Source organism: Habropoda laboriosa, unplaced genomic scaffold, assembly GCF_001263275.1.
Source record: "Habropoda laboriosa isolate 0110345459 unplaced genomic scaffold, ASM126327v1 scaffold40, whole genome shotgun sequence".
NCBI lineage: Eukaryota > Metazoa > Arthropoda > Insecta > Hymenoptera > Apidae > Habropoda > Habropoda laboriosa.
The window spans coordinates 1205368-1227045 of NW_017100231.1; the positions used below are offsets into that span (position 1 = coordinate 1205368).

The window sequence follows — 21678 nt, forward strand, 5'->3', positions numbered from 1 at the left end:
AACAGGGGTTGCAATGAAGGGAGGAAAAGAAAGAAAGAAGTGGAGAGAAAGATGGTCGATTAAGTAGAGAGAGACGGAATGCATGGCGGTTCCTATGTAACGAAATAAAAAAGAGAAAAAAGAAGAGAGAACGGGCATAGAGCTGGGTTGCATGAAAGTATGCAAGTATCATAATTAGAACGAACGTTGCATAGTCGATATGTATATATTTATATGTATAAAAGCGGGTCAATAAATCAAATGCAACAAGAGCTCGCGTAAACTACCCGAGACCAATTCCGCGTTTCACGCAGGAATTATTTATGCTCCCGTGCGCCACCAGGCGACGCTTTTAGTGTGTTTTTTTTTCTTTGGTTGCTGCTTTGTTTTTCTTTTTTTTTTTTTTTTTTTTTTTTTTTTTACGTGCCAGCGGTGTTCTTACCCTGAAGATACGATCTCCTGACAAGCTGTCGGGGCTAAATGTCTCCCAAGTTCCATTCTCTAGTAACGTATCGATCGAAAGGTCGAACTCCCGCGAGCGGTTCCTCGATTTCTGTCGAGAACGAGAGAAGGAAGCCTTTTAACTTTCGCATTATCTCCCGCTAATTCGCTTTCATCCCCCTCATCCAAGTGACCCTTTTTTTTCCGTCCCACGAATCGTCCGACGAACACGCTCTCTTGTGCCCCTCCGACCAGTCGATTTTTCTGTGTATCGATGAACCGTACGAAAACGGACATTTCTGCCGATTCACGTTCGCGTAGAGATCTGAACGATGTTCAGAGGAAGGTAAATTCGTTTGGAGCTGGACCGAGCTACAGGTTGCTCCGTGTAAAGTGGTCGGAGAAATTCGAGCAGTAGGCCACGCCTACTTGAGCTACGATCCTGTGGTGGGGCGCTGTATGAATGTGGAAGCGATCGCTAGGCCTGAAGAAGCCAGTAGAGATCGTAACTGACCAGTAGTAGCGACCAATAGTGACCAGTAGTGACCAATAAGTGAAAAAAGTAACCGATGGTGCGAAACACCTCACGAACGTACCAACACAGGACTGTCTACGAGCCTATAGTCTCACCATTATTGTTTTTCCCCACTTTCTTCACGACCGTGGGCGTTACTTGCCCTTAGCTTTGCCCGTAGCAGTGCCCGCGGGCAACGGCGGGCGTCGCTTGCCCTTAGAAGTGCCCGCGGGCAACGGCGGGCTCTCTTGCCCTTAGTTTTGCCCGTATACGTTGTTCTGCGTATAGACAGAGAGAGAAGTAGAGGAAAGTGGGGGTTTGGACGTTCTAGTGGTTCTAGCCCTGCCTTAGGTACGTCCCATGCGCGAAGCGAGGTTACTCTCATTTTGAACAGAGTATAGCAGTGCAGGCGGGCGCTCTTGCCCGTAAAAAGTCTACCTGAGCGACCCTGAGCTAGAGAACCGATCAACGAAGTTGCATAAATTCGAGAATTTTATTTTGGAAAAATTTTAACTAATTCTTCATCACGTTTTATTGCTATTAAAGTCGATTTTTGATCGATTTCTACTTCAATCTACACTTCGAATATTTTGCAAGTAAGTGCTTATCTTTCCTTAGAATTACGCAAGATAAGGGAGGAAATTTTCACGGATAGAAGGCGAAGTTCGTGTATATAATGCACGGTGACCAAGGGAAACTATGAAAACGAGCAGCCGTAATTCGATATCCGGTGAAATCGAATCTGGCCCCGGCGAAATTCAACGCTAACATGGAATTATATTAAATATTCTGGGTATATTGTGAAAGCTATTGTCACTGTTGACATCGGATTAACGAGGTTCCTCTAGCCTGGCCTGGCCCCTCTATCGATAACACCATTTATTACCTTATTCCTTTTTCGCAAATATTTAACAAGTTTCAAATTATACACGCGATAATGCGATTATACATATATCTGATTAATAGCATTTCCGACTTTGAACATTATACCGTGACGTTTTGTACGAACGAATTTGAAACGTGGTCGAGTATAATTTAGAAATTGTCGATCAATCGAAAGGAATTATTCTCCACAGAGGAATTAATTCGGATAATTAAGATGATATTTCTCATTCGGTAGCAGTATCAATGTTGAACTTAAATAACACTGGGGTACCGTAAAACACTTTGCACCATTGTGCAACATTGTTACAGAGCTTGAGAAATAATACGAGGTGTTTTACAACTATTCGTAACATCATTGCGAAGCTTTATAAACCTGCAGCATCCTACAGAACGCCACGGAGCATTTTGCAGCGTTGTGCAACGATGTTGCAAAATTCTCGTAGCTGGTGGGACGTTCTATAATGCAGTGGGATGGTTCGCGACATTATGTAACCTTGTTATAGAACTTGGGAACGTCGTAGGAATGATTTAAAACTCTGGCTACACGCACCAATACATTCCCATGAAATTATCACCGTGTATATTCTAACAGAAATATCATACTTTTTATCAATATTAATATCTTTCTGCAGAGAATAACGAACTTTCTTAATTATTGAATTAATGTTCCCTTTGTGGAGAAGCACGGTTAGTAGCGGAGCACGGTTTACGAGTTGCCTTTAGTAGAAATAAGCTTGAAGCTTTCGAGGATTTCGTTTTCGACGTTTTATAATTGCTGCAAGTTAAAAACCTTGATTGTTAAAAATTATTTTATAAGGGGCTCACGGTCACGCAAACGTTCTTCGAAGACGCAGGTACCATAAACCGTGGCTCGCTTCCGTCAGGAGAAACAGGACCAAAGTTGGGGCAAAAATCAAAGAAATTTCCACCTCCTTGCCAGGAGAGACGTCGATGTGGAGCTTGTAAATTCACCAACGTGAAAGCTCCAACCTGAACATCGGTGACGCCTACACAAATCAACCCTTTCGCTGCTATTGGCGACTATAGGCGCTTTGAAAATTTGTTATTGTGCTTTTGGAGCCTTCTGGCACACTTCCATATTAATTTAAGCCTTAATACGATCCTCTGCACTCTTCCACGCTGATTCAATAGAACAAATTTGAAAACGATACGACCGAAAAAGAAAATTTTGTGACACATCTGAATCTGCCAGCGAAAGGGTTAATATACAAGAGAAGGCAAAAAAGAAAATTTTGTGACCGTTGTGAAACGTCTGACTAAAATGACTAAAAACTACTAAAATTTGCCGCAGCGAAAGAAGGCAAAAAAGGAAATGTCACAGTAACTTCTGTAGCCATCGCGAAATATACACGTACTTACGCTCACTATCCTTCAACATTTCCAACCATTCGTTACAGATTAACATCCCCTTTGCGGAGGACTACACTTAGAATTTCACTACTTGACAACAAGTAGATACATATCTCTAAACGATAGCCAACAAACAAGTTTTCCTCAATTAAAGAGCGATTAAAGGACACGTAAGAGACGAGCCCAACAGTTGCCTCGATCCCGTTAGTTATTCGAGAATACAATAGCGGATAGAGAGAGTCGAGGATCCATCGTCGATTCTCAGGACAAGGCCTTCGTCACAAAGGGAACTCGTTACCGCGATTTCCGTCGCCTGGATCCCTAGATCGGCGACGCGTGAAACGCGCGGCACCACGTGACCGAGGGTGTATCTCTCCTCGGTGTAAATCCGAGGAACGACAGGTCTGCGACGGTGGATCCCTGGTTACGAGGGTGTTTGTGTGCTAAATCTCTCTACCCTTTTACGCTGCGATAGTCGCCGGTGTGTTACTTTGATCACATCGAGAACAAGAGGCGACTCGAAGGGAGAGAACACGTTCGATAACGAACACAACCGACCCTTTCTTTCGATCTCTCTCTTTCTCTGTCTAGCCTTTGAAACTCCTTATGGCAGAGACATTTTATGGATTTCGATGTAGCGTTCGAATACACGTGTTGTCACGTACGTAGAGATTTATAGAGAGGAAATGTGCCTCTCTCTCTCTTTCTCTGTCTAGCCTTTGAAACTCCTTATGGCAGAGACATTTTATGGACTTCGATGTAGCGTTCGAATACACGTGTTGTCACGTACGTAGAGATTTATAGAGAGGAAATGTGCGATGATGCGAGTTGCTGCTGGTAAGACAGGTGAAATTAACACTTTATCTACCGCTCACGGTTGAAGTGGCTATTCAGTGACGAACGACTCAGTTGAGCGCGGATTCGTCGCCAGTACTGGGCCAGTTTTGGCTCAGATAGTGACAGAGACGTCACTCTACGTTTACCAACGACTGAACGCGAAATAGGAATTTGACGAAAAATTAAGCAAAGAAAAACGAGGGACTGATTTAGAGGTCGATGACCCTTGCGTACCGAAGAGCCGATGAATCGGTAGATAAAGTGTTAAGACAGACTTTCAAGCAATCGACGACAAATGGCTAAAGGCTGGGAGACACGGTCCTTCACGTCGATACACAGCTGGTTCTGTTTAGTTGGAACATTGTCGTTTCTCGTTGTACAGGGAAGCGTGAGGATCTGACGGCGTCTTGAGACGATTTTTGACTGCGGCGAGCGAAGCTGTCTGCTGGCGCGTTTCAAGTGAACGCTACTTAGAGAAATAGTTGAAATTGGAAGAATTGTATTATCGTTTTTCAAGCTTGCAACGGAGTACAAAAATCTCCAGTAAAAAGAATTCCAATAACTTCGTAAGCAGTGAAGTCATGAATAGTAAAAAAACTTGAGAGCACTTTTGGACCTTACAAAATCCCCAGAGAGAATTAGAAAAGTATATCAGGCGATGTTTAATAATTTTCCAACGACTTCGTAAGCAGTCAAATTGTGAATGGCAATTTCAGATTTCGAAGGTGATAAAATCCGGGCAAAAGTCGACACGAAAGATCCATCTTCGTCAATCAAACGAAATTCACCTGGGTAGCGCTCACTTCCGGTCAGCTGGCAATCAGCTTAAGGGAGCGGCGTTCGTCGAAAATCCCGAAGGATCGAAGAGTGAACAATGCTCCCGAGAAACTTTCCAACCGATTCCTCGTTACGAATTCACGAGGAAACACACCGAAAACTTCTGCGTTTCCCCATCGGCTCTCGAACTCGCGCAGCTCCCTTTCAAGTCTGATCTAGCGTACGTACGTTTGGACGAGTGGTACTCCTGTCACACGGATAATCAACTGTGTTCTCTTCACGAGTGAACGGATAATATATACAACAAGATACGGGGGCATTACTTCTACGTGGTGTACAAAAGAGACAAAGAGAAAAAAACGTAAGGGGGACAGAATGTAGAGATCTCCGTTTCTCCATTTATACATCGAGGCTCTCGAAGAAAAGTTGGCGTGTGTGTCTGTGTATGTGTGTGCGATGCCAGCTTCCTAATTCTCAAACTAGAAGGTCCGATAGAATTACGAAGATCGATCTCTCAGTTTTCTTCGAAGGTGATGATATTTTCTTACCTGGAACAACGGTTTGTCGGTGGACGGCGAGGCTGGAATCTGTACGGTGTAGAACTTTTGCTCGAATTCTGGTCCATGGTCGTTTATGTCTGCCACAGCGATCACCACGCGGGTCGTGGATGTCAACGACGGCGTACCGTCGTCCCTTACCGTCACCTGAAACAGAAAATCGAACGTTTGAGGGAGTGTAGAGATTTGTGGACGGTTGCTGAGTGGAGTTTCGCGATGTAAGACAGACGAGCGTTGGAGGAATGTGGATCGTTTGGGGATGGAGCGACCTTAGGATCGCAACGAGTCACCGCCGCGATTAAACAATGGCATCAGCCGTAAAACCTACCTTTGCGAATTTCTTGGAAACGTCCGTCCCAAACTTGCACCCCAAATTGGCGGTAATTTTTTCTCTCGGGCTCCGATTTTTAGGCGTTAGTAATGTAATACTATCCTACCGATAAAAGCAGTATCCACAATTTAAACTTGCTTATCATCGCAACCTGGAACAGGCTTTGCCGAGCCAACCGGTGAATGAGTTTGAAATTACAATTCTCGTACTTCGCTGGCACAGAATCTGTTCGGTCTTCACAGGCACGGTTTATGGCACGATCGAACGGCAACGGTTATTTTTCAGTTCAGGATTTCGTTTACTGCTTGTACGTGTCTAATTACAACCTGGCGAGGGTGACTAGAATTGCTTGTTGGATTTTTAGTCATTTCTGTCCCTCGCGCTCAATAGCCTAAGAATTTCCGAACGGCACATCTACCTGTAACGGTACGCTTGCCGATGAGTCACCCGGAGGAAATTCCAGCTTTTTGGGACTTTCCGCCCACCCAAAAAAAAAAACTCTCCCACGGACGTCCGAGGGACGACGTCGAGATTCATTCGTCCAACAAACACCAAGGAGCAATCAGCTCAAATTGTAACGACTTCACTAGTCCCAGTATAACTGGGTGGTCCTTCGAGAAGGTTTTGAAATAAAGTTGGCACACCACGTGCAAGTACAACCCAAGTTCGAAAGTTGATTTTAAAACAATCACGGGCATTAACAGAATCCATCCTGTTAATTTTGAAACAATGCAAGTGTGTTTAACAGAAACACGGTGGAGGTAAAAAGAGGGCGCAGGTGAAACGGACAAGGTAGAGCAGATAAGAGTAACGAGAAATCGTCGTTTCATTGGCGAACTTGCGAAACTGCAGAAAGGGAATTCTCCAGAAAGGAAGGAAACCATTTTGATAATTAACGTAATGCGTTGCGTTCCGTCAGAGAATCTATACGTGAAAGAGAGCAAGAATAATTACGTAGCTTGCAACGTTCTACAAGAATCCTCGTCCGATGCACAATTTTAGGTCATAATCAACCTCCTACATTTGTGCAATTGGCTAACAAATGAATAGGTTTGTCGAGGAATTCCTCGAATTCCTGGAACTTCAGAATGGATTACGCGGTACTCGTGTGCAAGGTAGTTATTATCGAGTTCTTCCAACGGGGATAATCTATTGGTAGCTGCAAAGTTACAAACGTGGTAGCAAGTTGGAAAGGAATGAAAATGGTCGTATAATCCCAACTCGTTTAAGTCCTGAATCTGTCTTTATAATGGTTGCAGATACTTTCTTTGTAACAGCCATCTTTATCTTCGCGTGTTCTACTTTCAGCGTAACAAGTCTGTTCACTTTCTCGATTTTTCTTTTCGATATTTTGACGTGTTACAGGTTTCTGATATCGAAATCTAAGGAGGTAAATTGATAAAGCAATTCCCTCCCATCACTGTGCACCAGATAGCCCATGGGAGTGAAGCTTTATCAACTAATCTTCGAAAGTCAACCTGTGCTAGTCACCCTTTGTTAGTAAACCCTTGCCAATCAGCGTGCAAGCCAACTTACAAAGTTTGTGTAAACCAAATTCTACTAATCCCTCGGTACATAAGCCATCTAGCAACTGTAAGCATTGAATACAATGCATACATGCGTACCTGTAGCCTGAAGTGAAGACAAATTTTCGGTAATAATAGATACACGTGTTACATGGTAACAGATGAAAATTCAATTTTCTTCTTCGTTTACAAGAAGTATTTTATACAGAAATTAATAGACACGAGTAATTCAAAGATCCCCATACGTTGCTCCCAAAAATATTCGGTTTTCTCCCAAAAATATGCTTCAATTTATGAGCTCGCTATATTTCTTCCATCGACTATACATACCCGACTAGAAATTTCAGTTAGGCAGATATTACAGTCTGTTCCACAAAAGCGTGGACGCGATATTTTCGAAACTTGAGGTCAAATGAGGGAGAGATTGTGTTAGCATAAAAATATGAAGTTCCCTCTAATACGCATTAGCTTTAAATCTCTTAGTATCGTTTTTGTTACTGAGAAATACGGACCTTTTCGAGATGAGTGCCGTGTACGCTAAACGTTTCGAGGCAGTCTTCTTGTGTTATCACTCGAAAGAACCAAAAATGTGCGTTAAAAATGCAGCAAAATATATGCATTAATCTCGTGAATTCGTTAATAAGTAGATACAACGATATAAAGAAACTGAATGTGTCGATGACCTCCCTGATCGAGATTGGTACCACGAAAAGGGAAGATAAAGTGATCTTCCGGCTATTTTCAAGGAATCCAACATTTTGCTTGCGTAAAGGGCCAATACCTCATCAAGACACTGTACGGATTTTATCTTGTTGAAAGCTCTCTTATGGCGACCTAACCTCTACACGCAAGCGTACGTCCGACACTGAAATGTCTGTAAATATTCCTACATGTAAGTTTGAGAGCCCCACTCCACCTAAATTAGGCCATCCCCATTTCACCCACGTATGGCAACTGTTAGGAATGCCCAACATAAGCGTGCGCTCGGCCACCCCCATTTGGGCCACGTATGGCAACTGTTAGGAATGCCCAATTTAAGCATGCATCATTCCTTCCGAATTAGGACCTAATGCGGTAACGATTAGGCTTGCAACATTTAGGTATGCCTAATCGTTTCCGCGTTAGGCCCACGTTCGTCTTTAGGCATGCCTAACTGAAATTCTAGACGGGGAGTTACTATTAACCCCTTCGTTACGGCAGATTTTAATGCTTAACACGACTGACCTAACCCATAGCTGCAAAATTTATTTTAGTCGTACCCTTTTTAAAATTCGGTTTATTGAAACATTTAGGTATGCCTAATCGTTTCCGCGTTAGGCCCACGTTCGTCTTTAGGCATGCCTAACTGAAATTCTAGTCGGGGAGTTACTATTAACCCCTTCGTTACGGCAGATTTTAATGCTTAACGCGAGTGACCTAACCCATAGCTGCAAAATTTATTTTAGTCGTACCCTTTTTAAAATTCGGTTTATTGAATTAAGATGAAAGAGCGTAAGAAATAAAATGAAGTATTAAATTAAGATGAAAGTGTAGGAAATTTTCAAAACGCCTATAGGCGACAATCGTAACGAAAGGGTGAATTCTACAAGACATTTTTCTTTTGAGTGTCCAGCAGTAAAAAAAAAAAAAATTCCATTACCAAAAAATCCGAGGTAAAAGTATTTAAATACGTTCGTTGGCGAATAACACTAAAAAATATTCACTTTGAGAGGCAAAGTGCCAACCAATCCCGTAGCCGAGTTCGATCGACTAGACAGAAGGCGCGGAGGTTCTCTTATCTTCACGCGGAAACCTTTCCTTACCTAAGGAATAAGTTTCCTCTCTCGGTTTTCGACCGAGATTTCGTCGACCCTTTACCTTTACGAGCGCGAGGACGAAGAAGCCGGTCAGCGCCGCGCCGATTGTGCAGATCGTCGCGAGCGATATTCGCGAATGGAAAGCCGGATTCCGGGATCCCGCGGTACCAACAGACGACCGGGGGTAGAAAGTGTGCGGGATAAGGGTAACGGGCACGGTAAGTGGGATAAAAGACAAGGGAGGAGATCGCGGCAGACTGGCGAACGTTTCGAGGTATTACGTCGGAATGGCTGAAAGTATGAAATGTTCCGTTTCGCGGGAACTTGGGAATTGGAACCGTTTGATTCGCGTCTTGATTGCAATTCCACAGCTTCCTCGAGGTACGGCTTGTATCGGTGGGAAATTTTAATTGCTCTTGTTGCAGGATATATTGCCAATTTGTATTCATTTTGGATGTTGGTTATTTTGAAAAATATTAAGCCCTGGCGACGCTAAATTTCCTCTTTCTACATTTTTCGTATCGTAAAAAGGAAGAAAAATATTTTAGATGTGCGAGTTGAAACACCCTGTAGAAATATAAAACTGCTCACGACCAAGGAGAACTGTCCAAGAGGTAGAAATTTTTCCATTTAAAAAATTTGTTAATACCCACACTATAGAATAATTTGTAAATTAAGAATAATCGTCCATAGTTAAACATTAAATATACAGAATTCCGTGTGTAATTTGTCGCAAAGAATAGTGAGTGTCCCTTGTGTAATACGAACCTTAGATTAACCAACTGGCTAATCGCGTTTAACATTAAACTTGTAGAAAAGTAGACGGTCAAAGTATTGAAGGATACCTCTGAGTATTACCAAAGTACTGAAGAATACTTCTGAGTATTACAAAAGTATTGAAAATTACCTCTGAGAATTACCAAAGTACTGAAGAATACCTCTGAGTATTACCAAAGTACTGTGAAGAATACCTCTGAGAATTACTACAATACTGACGAATACCTTTGAGTATTACCAAAGTACTGAAGAATACCTCTGAGTATTACCAAAGTATTGTGAAGAATACCTCTGAGTATTACCAAAGTATTGAAGAATACCTTTGAGTATTACCAAAGTACTGAAGAATACCTCTGAGTATTACCAAAGTATTGTGAAGAATACCTCTGAGAATTACTACAATACTGAAGAATACCTCTGAGAATTACCAAAGTATTGAAGAATACCTCTAAGTATTACCAAAGTATTGTGAAGAATACCTCTGAGTATTACCAAAGTACTGAAGAATACCTCTGAGTATTACCAAAGTATTGAAAAATCCCTTCTTCATTCACGATAGCTATATCAATATGTGCCCGAACATAATTGTCAAATTATTTCACTCCTTTCCCCAGTAAATAACATCTCCCCACCCGTCAATACGCTCTAAATCGAGGTAACAGCCCGCACTTCCGAAAAACCCCAGGAAAAACTTTCTCAACACTACTCCCCAACATCATCAATCATTTTATTGTCCCGCTATTGGAAGTTCAAGTGAGAACGAACAGAAACAGCGTGACACTCGTTCCCGGTAAGAACGAAGAGTGACCAGAAAAGAAGGAGAGAGAGAGAGAGGGATAAAGAAAAAAGAAAAAGAACAGCGTTGGAAAAACAGAGCATCGAGTCAGGAAAAACTTTCTCAACACTTCTCCCCAACATCATCAATCATTTTATTGTCCCGCTATTGGAAGTTCAAGTGAGAACGAACCAGAAACAGCGTGACACTCGTTCCCGGTAAGAACGAAGAGTGACCAGAAAAGAAGGAGAGAGAGAGAGAGAGGGATAAAGAAAAAAGAAAAAGAACAGCGTTGGAAAAACAGAGCATCGAGACGAGGGACGGGATCGTATCTGTGTGTGCACGGAGAGACAGAAGTTTTATCGAATTTACTAAAATGCCCAATCGAAAGCTGTCATATCCAGTGCTTCTCTGATCGTCGAGGCAAGGGATGGGGTTTGGCTAGTTTAATTACTTCGACCAGTTGTTTCGTTCCCCTCGAAACATGACCATTTTCCCTCGTGCTAGCCAGACCATGGTTTTACATGTTGGCGTATCCTCGCGAAAAATCGTTGCACAGCGATATATCTACAGATAAAAAAAATAACAGAGAAAGATAGAGAAAAAGGGAGAGTTGATCGCGTTGTGTATCGGCCACAGGAGGAGCCCAGTCGCATCGTACAACCGTGTGTATCGATTAACCGATATCGGGTTATCAATTATTCTTAGCGCAGATTGGTCGAAACGGAATTCGCGATATCGAGATTTAAAGGACGTATTCATTTATCGTTACGCTCGTTCAGGTGTTGATACGAATTTCTCTTATCCTTTCTTTGCGATTCTCCCTTTTTCACCCCCGTTTTTTTTTTTGTTTGTCGTTCGAATTCTTCCTACTCCTTTCAGCATTGTTATTCTCTCTTCATTCGTCTTTTTGCGTCACGCTCGTGGTGGTTTTTTATTCCTCATCGCGGCTCGTCGCGTTTCAATTATGCCCGCGATATGAAGCACTTTCAGCGAAATTATTTACACGGCCACCACCGAGAGGCATTCTCGCCGATCAATATTTAATCACATCCACCGGTCAGGAATGCACAAAGCCGCCGGCGCTCGCTGCTTGTAAGCTCGAATTCGAGACATCTAGAATCCTCCTCGCGTTCCATTCGATCGCCATCCCTTCCCTCTCTCTATCTATCTATCTCCTCTCGCCCTTCAACCTCCCTCGCTCGTCGCGTTCGATAACGCGAAAAAGTGACTTTTATAAATCGGGAGAAATTGCTATCTCTCGTGATCTCGTACGAATGGATAGGAATGAAAGGAGGTGTAGCGGTGGTTCTCGCTTTGAATAACCTCTCTCTCTCTTCTCCTCTGATCCTTCGAACAGCGAGAGGAAAAAGGGTCTCTGCGCGTTGTTCAACTTTAAAATATAGAGAGAAAGAGAGACGTCTTTGTAAGCGTAAATTGGTCAGAGAAGATTTTCAGGGAAAAGTCCGCTTAAATCGACGCGGAAGCCTCGAAAAATCCCCCAAATAACGATCGTGGAATTAGAACGTTTCCCCCGACGTAACAATTTTCATTAATTTGGCTCGGAACGACAGGGTCGTTTTGAGGAAACGAGTAAATACTCGAGGAGCGGGTATCGCGACGGCTCCTCGGAGGTAAAGAAATGATCGAGTCTTAATTAAAGCATAAAGTCCACCTCCTGTGGGAGCGGGCTATTAAGGACGAAGCTGGTTTAATGGGAAAATAAAAATTTTCTTCGGCGGTGTGATTCTATTGAACGCTCTACATAGTTCAAGTCTACGAAAACAAATTACTCTCTTTGCGTAGTTTCATATTTTACGCACCTATTCGCTCTTTGCTCCACCGTTTTTTCCCCCATTATCTCCGAAGGATTACCATTTTAATGGAAGATAAAATGTGTATTACGAAAAAAATAGGAAGAATTTAATTTACTCGAGGAATTTTATTTCTATAGAAACCACTAGATTACACAGATCGGTCTCGATTATTATCTCTCTGTGTATACATGTACATCCAATTATTTCTGTATAGCACACATTCGAGATACTTCTCTCGTTATTCCGTCCATTCAGAGTAACAGCTAATCTACCTTCAACAAATTAGAAAACTCGCGAACACGTGCGTTCGAGGATTCTCCTCGATGCGAACAAACGAAACGAAATTTTCGCGTGCAGTCGTAATCAGATATCCGGGGACGCAATTCCCGTCGCTGGACGGAAGATCGAGCGTAAATCCGGCGTACGATTGGATACTTCGTCTAGGTAACACGTGCATTAAATTAGGACAACGAAACTCCTGTTTTATACGGCGAAACGCGGGGGGTTAGGCGAACGATTCGACGGTCGCCGTGTTAGCCTCTGCGATATAGCTGATACAAGTGTGTCCCGGAAACTCTACCAGCGAGGAACGCGATGTTACGGTGAATTTGTGTTTCTCTCTGTGTGTGTATATGCAACGTGTAGTCTACTGTGTGTAAAATGTGTTCGTGCAGGACAAGAGTGGTTAAGTGTGGATCTGGGCGATACGTTCTCTAGTTTCGAGTGTACGACATAAGTAGCTCATGATAGTTGAAGTGTTGGTCTGTGTCAATTGAGTGAGTTGTTTGCACGTTTCGCGGGGAGGAATTTGTGTATTGGAGATTGAACGATTAATTAGCTGGTGAAGGTGATATGGTACATTTTTTGGGTGGATTTGGGAGGATAAGACAGAGTTTCTAATTTTTACACATTTCTTAAAATTTCAATAAAAATGTCCATCATTTTTATGCTGGGTTTGAGAAAATTTAAACATGCAATTTACTATTAATCATGATAATAAAGATGGCAATATCTACAACTCCAAATCTTCTTTACCGAATTAAACTAAGATATCAAACACAACCCGGATAATTAACCCGAGCTACCGCTTAGCGCGAGAATCTCCGACGTCTTCCAGAAACTTAAAGTCGAACAAAATTACGAAAAAACTATCTAACAGCGCAAAGAAACTATTAAAAAGTACATAACTCCATTTGCGAAACGGTGACATTTACAAACACACGATCAGATAACACAGTGTACAGTTCATACACGGCTAATTAACCTAGGTCACCATTTAGCTCGAGGATCTGCGACATCTCTTAACTAACTCGAGTCGACTGAAATTAAGAAAAACCATTAAAACGTACATTTGTAAAATGGTGACAATTACAAATACACGATCAGATAAGACAGTTCATACTGGAAGCATCGATTCGTTTCATACGTCGAGCAACCTTTTATTATTTAACATCGCGATGGCAGGTGGAGCGTTTTAATATCGTTCGCGATCTCGCTGTGTATCGCGCGACACGAAAATGCGGGCCAGCTTCTGCGAAGGCAATTTGCCGTAGCAAATATGTACGCGAAGTTCCACGTAGTAGTCGTTAGCGTGGCGAAACTGACGTCGTAAGTCCCGGTGTTTTCCAACCAACACACAGCCTGGTGGTGTAGTCGCATTACAATCGTATCAGATGTACGGCTATGATATTGTGTAAGGAAAACGCGCCACCGATATGAGATTGCCTCTGCCCCGTCCTTTTTGCTCCTGACTTTATTATTATTATTGACTCGATACGAGATGGAAAAGAGGTTTTGTACGAATCTCTGATAACGTTTGATAACGGTACACGTTGGCGTTCCGCTATTATCGATACCCCTAATTGCGGTTCCATGGAACGATCGATTATTGGGAGATCCTTGGGATGATGGGATGTGAAATGGTTACAGTGGTTTTCTTTACGCTGAATTTCGCCAAAGGTATTTGTAAGGTTACAGTACGTTACGGCACACTTTTTCGAAATTTTTAACATCACTTTCAATTTTTTATGAATAGTCGCGTGTAAGTGTGGAACTGAAGGATACGTGGATAACACTGAAAAATACGTTAAAAAAAAAAAAAATGCGACACAAAGGAAATTTTTATCAGTTCACCGACAACAGAATAATCTAAGGTGGACCACGTTAAATGGTTCACCCTGTATATACACGTATGATTATTGTATCTGTTGGTATTGGAAATGGGTTATGAAAAGAAATAGTCTTTTAACTTTGTAATATGCTACTTATTTACGGACTCAGAGGAAACGTCTTTACGCTATTGAATCTTCTAAAGGGCTGTTTCTGGGCACCCAAAAGGAAAGTTGGGGCCCCTTATACCTAGGAACTGTTTACATTATGGTATCGCATTGTACAGTGCGTGACTCGAAGACGGACACCAGACACATCTGTCTGAATTCTTAGTGCCTTTGTTTCAAAAAACGCGGAGACATTTTTGTCCTCACTTGATTATTTCCATAGGGTGTTGTTAGAAATAATCCAACAGTTGGAATCCGTATTAGGTATAGTTGGGGCCACGATATAGCGAGGTCGTAAATTAAACTCTCAAGAATCGGCATCGATTGATGTTGCGGTCTGTTTGAGGGTTCCAACAATAAACGAATGGTAGCATATGATTTGGTACTTCAAGTAGAAAATGGTATTTCATTTACAAATGGAAAATATGTTAATATTAAAGCTACACAATCCTTTTGCATTTTCTATCTGTATATAACACGAGCAGGTAAATGAAGATGTTAAAGACCTCAATAAGACCTTTACTTGTAACCGTACTTCCAAAAGCGGCTTTTCCCAGAAGAAAAAAACCCTAAATTGTCCTAGCTGAACTCAATTTTCAGTAAATATATTAGAATCAGTTTGACTTTCGCTGGATACAAGAATTCTTTGTACGGTCCTGACCATGGTTTCAAGTACTTATCTGCTCGTATTTCTGTCAATTTCGGGGTCCCGGCAGCTAAAACATGTTTACTTTGACGCCTAACCGATTTTACGACCTCGCTATATCGTGGCCCCGACTATACGTCAAGACAGATCTTTATTTAATAATAATAATATATTTCAGTCGTTTCGAATATAAGCATAGCTCCGGATACTAAATACTTATTGCTGCATAAAGTATAGAAATACGCAAGTAGTATTTCTTAGTTACCGGAGGACTAAATATAAGCGAGCCTACTCCTCGATCTTAGAGTGAAAACAAGAGTGACTGAAATATTTTTGGGTGCAGCAGCTCGGTTGCGTTTAGATCAGCGCTTAGATCAGTCATCCAACATTCAAATAAAAATTCACGTCTACTCTAAAACACTATACGTCGCAACTTAATCAGAATCCGTGCCACAAGATTGACTCGTTGTCAGAAGGGTGAAAAATTCCAATTCTACCACGTACAATTATCAAGCAATCACGAGATAAACGACGAACCTTCAAGAGCCTAACCTCGCAAGACGCAACCGCGATCGAAGAGAGGTGCTCGTTCGGAACAGCCCTAACCTCGAGTAACAGAACGTGCCCTGTCTGAAGGACCTTCGGCAAGAAAACCGCGTTTTCTCCGTGATTGCGAGTAACAACGAAGCAAGGCGATTGTGCACTCTTCAGCGTCTTTTCTCCCCCCTCGATCCCAGACCCTCTTCTTCTTCTTTACTCCTCCTCGTAATTGCCACAACGGCCTCCGGTGGTTTGGTCAGATTTAAGGCCGCGTCGACGGTTAAATCGAAAGGTGAAACGCCGCCATAATAAAGCCCCGGTTCGTGGAATGTCGTCCTGTGGAAACACGCGACCAACGTTACTTCTCGTTTCCCGAACCTGGCGAAATATGGCCGAAACGAGAAACAGGCCGGTCGAACGCGCGCAATTTCGATCGTAATTTGCCCTACAGTTGTGTCTTTCTAACCTAACCTTTGACCTATGTCGAAGGATCTTTAAACGTTTGTCAACCGAAGTTTTTCTATTATTCTCTTTAATGGAAGAGAAAGAGCGAAAGAGAGAAGTTGAATGTAGCGAACTCTCTGATGGGTTTTCTTTGATGAGTCGTGGAAACTAGAAAATGGTGTTTTATTTAGAATTGCTCTAAACTTGAAACGAATCTTTTTGTTTTTTCCCACCTTTTTCCGTTTCGTCTTAATTACCTATGAATATATTATCAAATGTTTATTACACTAGGAGAAACGGAGGCAATTATTCTACATCGTTACACCACGTGTAATCAAGATTTCGTTTGAAAACCGCCTGCATTAGTGCTTATCAGTGCATGTAGCGAGCAAGTTTTCCAACATATAAAAACATCTTGAATCGATTAAACATTCCCTATGGATGCTCGCAAAAAACGTTATTCAGAGAAAACGAAACAACATAACCAACAATATTACCAGGCATCGAGAACCACGCCCTTGTCATTATCTCGCCACTTATCGTCCCCTTAATTTCGCCTGCGCACTTTGCGTTCTCAAAATTGCACAAATCGGACCGACATACCTCTTTGCAGTATTTTCTGATATTCGAGAATGCGTCGTAGATAAGAGTTTCTCATTCGAAGGCTACACCGTGAAGAGACGCGGGGCCAACCTGTTCGGTGGAAGAAGTAGTCGAAGAAAGGATGCGCGGCAAGTGAGGCAAGGAACACGGTGCAAAACCTGCTTCGCGAACTGTGTAAATCGTGGGGCAGGCGCCCGGTAGGCGCCATTACCTGCGCGCTTTTCGAAATTGTCTTCGAACCGGTGTTGCTGCCCGTGTACTTTTACGGCCCTTTTTACGACCGTCGAATACGCGACCGGCCGACTATAGCGTAGCGCGCGGACGTAACTGCGACGCAGGGACAGGAAACCCCGATTTTTATTGCGGAAACAAGAGAGGCCCGGGCTTTTGTTCGAGCTCTGACCGAGTTAAGGGACGACGATGCGATGTTACCGTGACAGTGGATCATCGATGGGAATTGTACGATATGATAGTCGACCAAAGTAGTGTGTTGAGACGAGAAATTGATTGTTGGAAGGAATAGAGCCACTTTTTGCCTATAAAATTGTAGAAACCGACGAAAAAATTTTTAGGGACCCAACCGGGAATCGAACCCGCGACCTCCGGATTAGCAAGCCGAGACTTAGCGCACTACGCCAACTACTCCCTCTGTAATTTCCCTGGTCGGTTTCCTATTTGAGTATAGAGGTTCTGATGCTACACAATTATGAAGATAGGATAAATTTTTCTTATTGATCCAAATTATTCTTGTTGGTTGTATTCTGAAGTTTACTTGCTACTGTTCGATTTATTGTATTTGATACTTTCACGGTAGGAGAAGTGATGGAATTTAGGCGAAAGAATTTTTAGATAACGTCTAAGGAAACGTAGTCTTAAGAGAACAGTGGCGAAAATAAAAGAGAAAGCGGGAGATGAAAGCCAGGCCCAACGAGAAAAATCGAGAGGGATGAAGGGCTGTTCCGCAGCGTACCCACGGTTCAGCTTTCCCTCTTTTCTTTTGACTTCTTTTCTGTTTCTTTATACGGCTCTTCGGGTGGCTAGCAATTTGTACAAGGGACCATGTCCGAAATGCAAATTGCTGGCGCGTTTACGATACGCAAGTCGCTACAGCCGTTTTTGAGAGTTGGTTCCCTTCTAATCCTCTAAATGGTATCTTTAAGAGTTTTTTCGTCCTCAACGGCTAATTGCAGGTATCGTAAACATGAATTTCCAAAGGGCCCCGAGACCGGACCGAGTGGCCATTGACCAGGTCATGTCTCGGGACCCAAGCCTGGCGGAAATTCCACCACGTGGCAAAATTGTTCATTATAACGCCTTCCACCCCCACTGACACTGTCTAGTCCGCACGGACTGCGTTTCGAGCGCACGGAATAGGTAGAGGTCACGGGATTCATCATTCGATTGGCTTAGCCAATTACGAATCAGGTGACGAGACTGACCCCCGATTTTCCCCGGTCCGAAATATAAGTGACGACGGAGGTCGACGAAAATTAGTACGTCAGTAAGGAACCGAGCTTTCGCCAAGACACTCAACACAACAGAACACTACTCAATAGAATAAATATATTGTTTGTTAAAACGCATTCATACAATTAAACCATCCTTCTCACGCGAAATCGTGGTAGGGAATACGAGTCAACGCGGTGTTGAACTATTCGAGTAAAGGATTTACGACCCTTGTAGGCGCGAACTGCCACGGTCCGTGCCTCATCGCGGTGGCTCGCAAACAAGGGCAGTGTTGATTGCAAAGTCGAGAAGCGTGGGTGAAAGTTGCGAGAGAGCTGTCCCCTATATTATAGTTATTCGTGCATCTTAATTAATAAACACCTATATTTTATTCCTAATTCCACAATAGTTTAGTCAAAGTCCTGAAGATTGCTGGACGAAACCTAAAAATCGGGGAAAATGGTGCGCAGGATACCGGTGATTCTGGGGTCAGGGGTCACTAAAGGATGAGACACCGAGGTAGAAGTTCGAAGGTGAGTAATAGCGAAGGATGATGTGGAATGCTCGTAGTTCGAGAATGGAAAGGCTGGATGACTAAAACCAATAGATGTGATACATAAGTGTGGTATGCAACAGTACTGTGCAGAGCTCAAGAGAATGCTAGCGGAAGGAATGCAAGTTTGATTAGTCACAGTGTAATGGACCCTCTGTTACGAGACATACTTGTTTAATGCAAACCTTGGTTGGAACGCGTTACCAAACAAGCGTCATGCCATGGATCATCGGTGATGCATTTTTGTGACACGTCATTTAAACTTTAGAACTGTAAACTTTTGATAAAAGGACCGTCGAAAGGGTCTCAGGAGCTTTTTCCTATTTTGGAGTTCAGAGTGAAAAGGAAGACATTTCAATTGTCAGATTTAATTGTGTATCGAATAAAAACACAAGTTAATATTACAATAAAAAAAAAGATACAAGTTAGAAGACTAATTCATTTTCCATATCACAACACTCACTTTCTCTTGGAAGTGAAAAATCAGAAAGACAGAGCACATGCATTTTTCTTGCTGACCGAAAAAGTCACATCCACAAATCGAATCATATATCCGAAAAGATCGTGCATATTGATGCGTATGGAGATTGAAAGAGTTCCTCTTTTCGCTCTCTTTCTTTTTAAACGTTCGCCGATAAATTCTATCGATCGTTTTTTTCGAGATTCGCCGAAACGTTCGCACGTGTAACGCAATTCATTCGCCTTTTTGCGAAACAACAAGAACAAGTATACACTTGACGAAGTTTTCTCACCGCAGACCGCGTATCTTTGTAACAACTTCCTACGTACTTTGTAAGTCATCAACGAGTACAAAAGCGACGCAATATCACGGCGAGAGGCAGTTTATTTAAAAGGTTTCTCGAACGCAATTACCACCGTCTTTGCTCCTGGATACTTTTCTCTCAAGACACAGAACCCTCCACCCTTCTTTACTCCTTTCCTTTTTCACAATCTAGCTCTCGCCACTCTTAGATCGAACCTTCGCTATTTATGGACACCGATGTTCGCTCTTTCGCCAGTTTTTCTGCCCTACCTCGTTGTGCGCGTTCACATTTGCCAGACGAAACGTTCCTCGTCACACGATTCAACATCTACGAGCTTCCTTCGCTGTACCGATATCAGCGAACGTCTTAATTTTGCGAAAAACTGAACGGAAAATCTGCGAAAATCGAGAAGCTAGCAGAATTTCTCGTTCGCAGAAAATTGTAACGTTACAAAGCTTTGTGAAACCAGCGCGAAAAATTTCGATAACTACTCCTGAGACGATTTTGCGCGAAATTCGAAAATCCTTGATTAAAGAATTCAACGAGTTCCATTTCCAGTCGGAACGATTACCGATATCATCTGATCCCTCCTGTTTCGTCCTTGAAACACAACATCAAAGCTCGGAAATTTCAATAAAAATATTTCGATTCCCCCGCGAAAAATCTGTATTTCGTTCCTCCGGCGGAAACTGCGCGCGTTCTCCGACGAACCGGAGGGAAGCGTAAAAAAACATTTGATTAGAACGAAAAGGTTTTTCCAAGCTCGTAAAACGAAAGGTCGTTGGTCTTTCGGTCAAGTCTTCCTGTTTCATCCTCGTAAACGAACGTTTCCTACGGTTTCCATCCCTTTGTTTTCCTCGGTGAAGTGAAGCAACAGATCATTAGGTGGCTATCACTTGCTCGTCGAAGCAGAAAAGCGTACATAATTTCAGGGCTGTTCGCCGGCTCGTCCATTCGTTCTACTTCCCGTTCAACAGGCCCGTTTCCGGCGAACGACTTAAACTTTTAAACGAAAATAATTCTTCTCCTTCCTGGAGAGAGTGTAGAACGAGGGAGAAAGAGAGAGGTGAACCAGGTAATTCTAACTGGAAACTATGTTAAGTGGAGTTCCAAGGTGACCGGTGATCGATTCATGGCGAACTTTCGGTTTAATTAATTCGGCTACGTGATATCATTTCTCCTGCGGCAATTATTTGTTATTCTTTTTGTCGAGCGAGGGGAAACCGGTGGAAAAATTCTCTCTCACTTTTCCCGTTCGACAACATTCGCTTCATCGTATCCACGCAAGGATACACCGGGTCGCGATGAATTATTTTCACCGGCGGAAGCTCGAGAAAGAGCATCGGAAGGTGGCTTTTCACGCGTGCAAAATTGCACGACGCAAGTGGTCAAATTTGAAGCGATAATTCGCGACTGTGTTCGTTCATCGTGTCCATTACAATTTCGGTGGAATCGTTTAATCTCGTCAACGTGACAAATGGTCTGCGTTTTTTCTATTCAAATGAGTTTCAGTTGATTATTGGTCGGCACCGAAATTTGTAACGCTGCAGCTTCATTCTTCCTGTTTTTACGCTCCCTACAATTAGAACGACATCGGAGGGCTTTAATAACAGTTCCGTTGACTTTAATTTTTAGAACTTCAGAAAATATGTTCACCAGATCTACCGGCTTTCTGACTTCATTGCTTATGAATACTTATCAACTTTGTCACTTCCTGCAACACTCGTTTTCCTTCGACCAAATTTTGTCAACTTTCCTTCAATCACGAGCAACCAAAAAAAAACATACCCTCTCCAAATTTCCTACAAAACACCCAACAACACACTAAAAAAAGATCTGTCTACCTTCGTGCTCTGTAAACATATACGTCTCTCGCGAGTAAGCCATTGTGTCTTAGAATAAAGAGAGAGTGTCGTTCAATCCTCCTCCCGTTGGATTTAAAAATTTACCACTTAGTTTAAGATAACCAATCCGAAAATTCCCTTCCATCTTCCGCACACAGTTACGCATCAACCCTGAGTCC

At 42.6% G+C, this 21678-nt stretch overlaps 1 protein-coding gene across 1 annotated transcript in view; it reads right to left on the reverse strand.

Moving 5' to 3' along the window:
- LOC108571532 (fat-like cadherin-related tumor suppressor homolog) overlaps positions 1 to 21678 on the reverse strand; it is a gene marked incomplete at its 5' end in the record, with an annotated part of 96836 nt that overhangs the window by 26601 nt on the left and 48557 nt on the right. Inside the window, 2 exon segments of the mRNA XM_017933592.1 lie at positions 422 to 532; positions 5353 to 5508. Coding sequence (XP_017789081.1) covers positions 422 to 532; positions 5353 to 5508 — 267 coding nt within the window.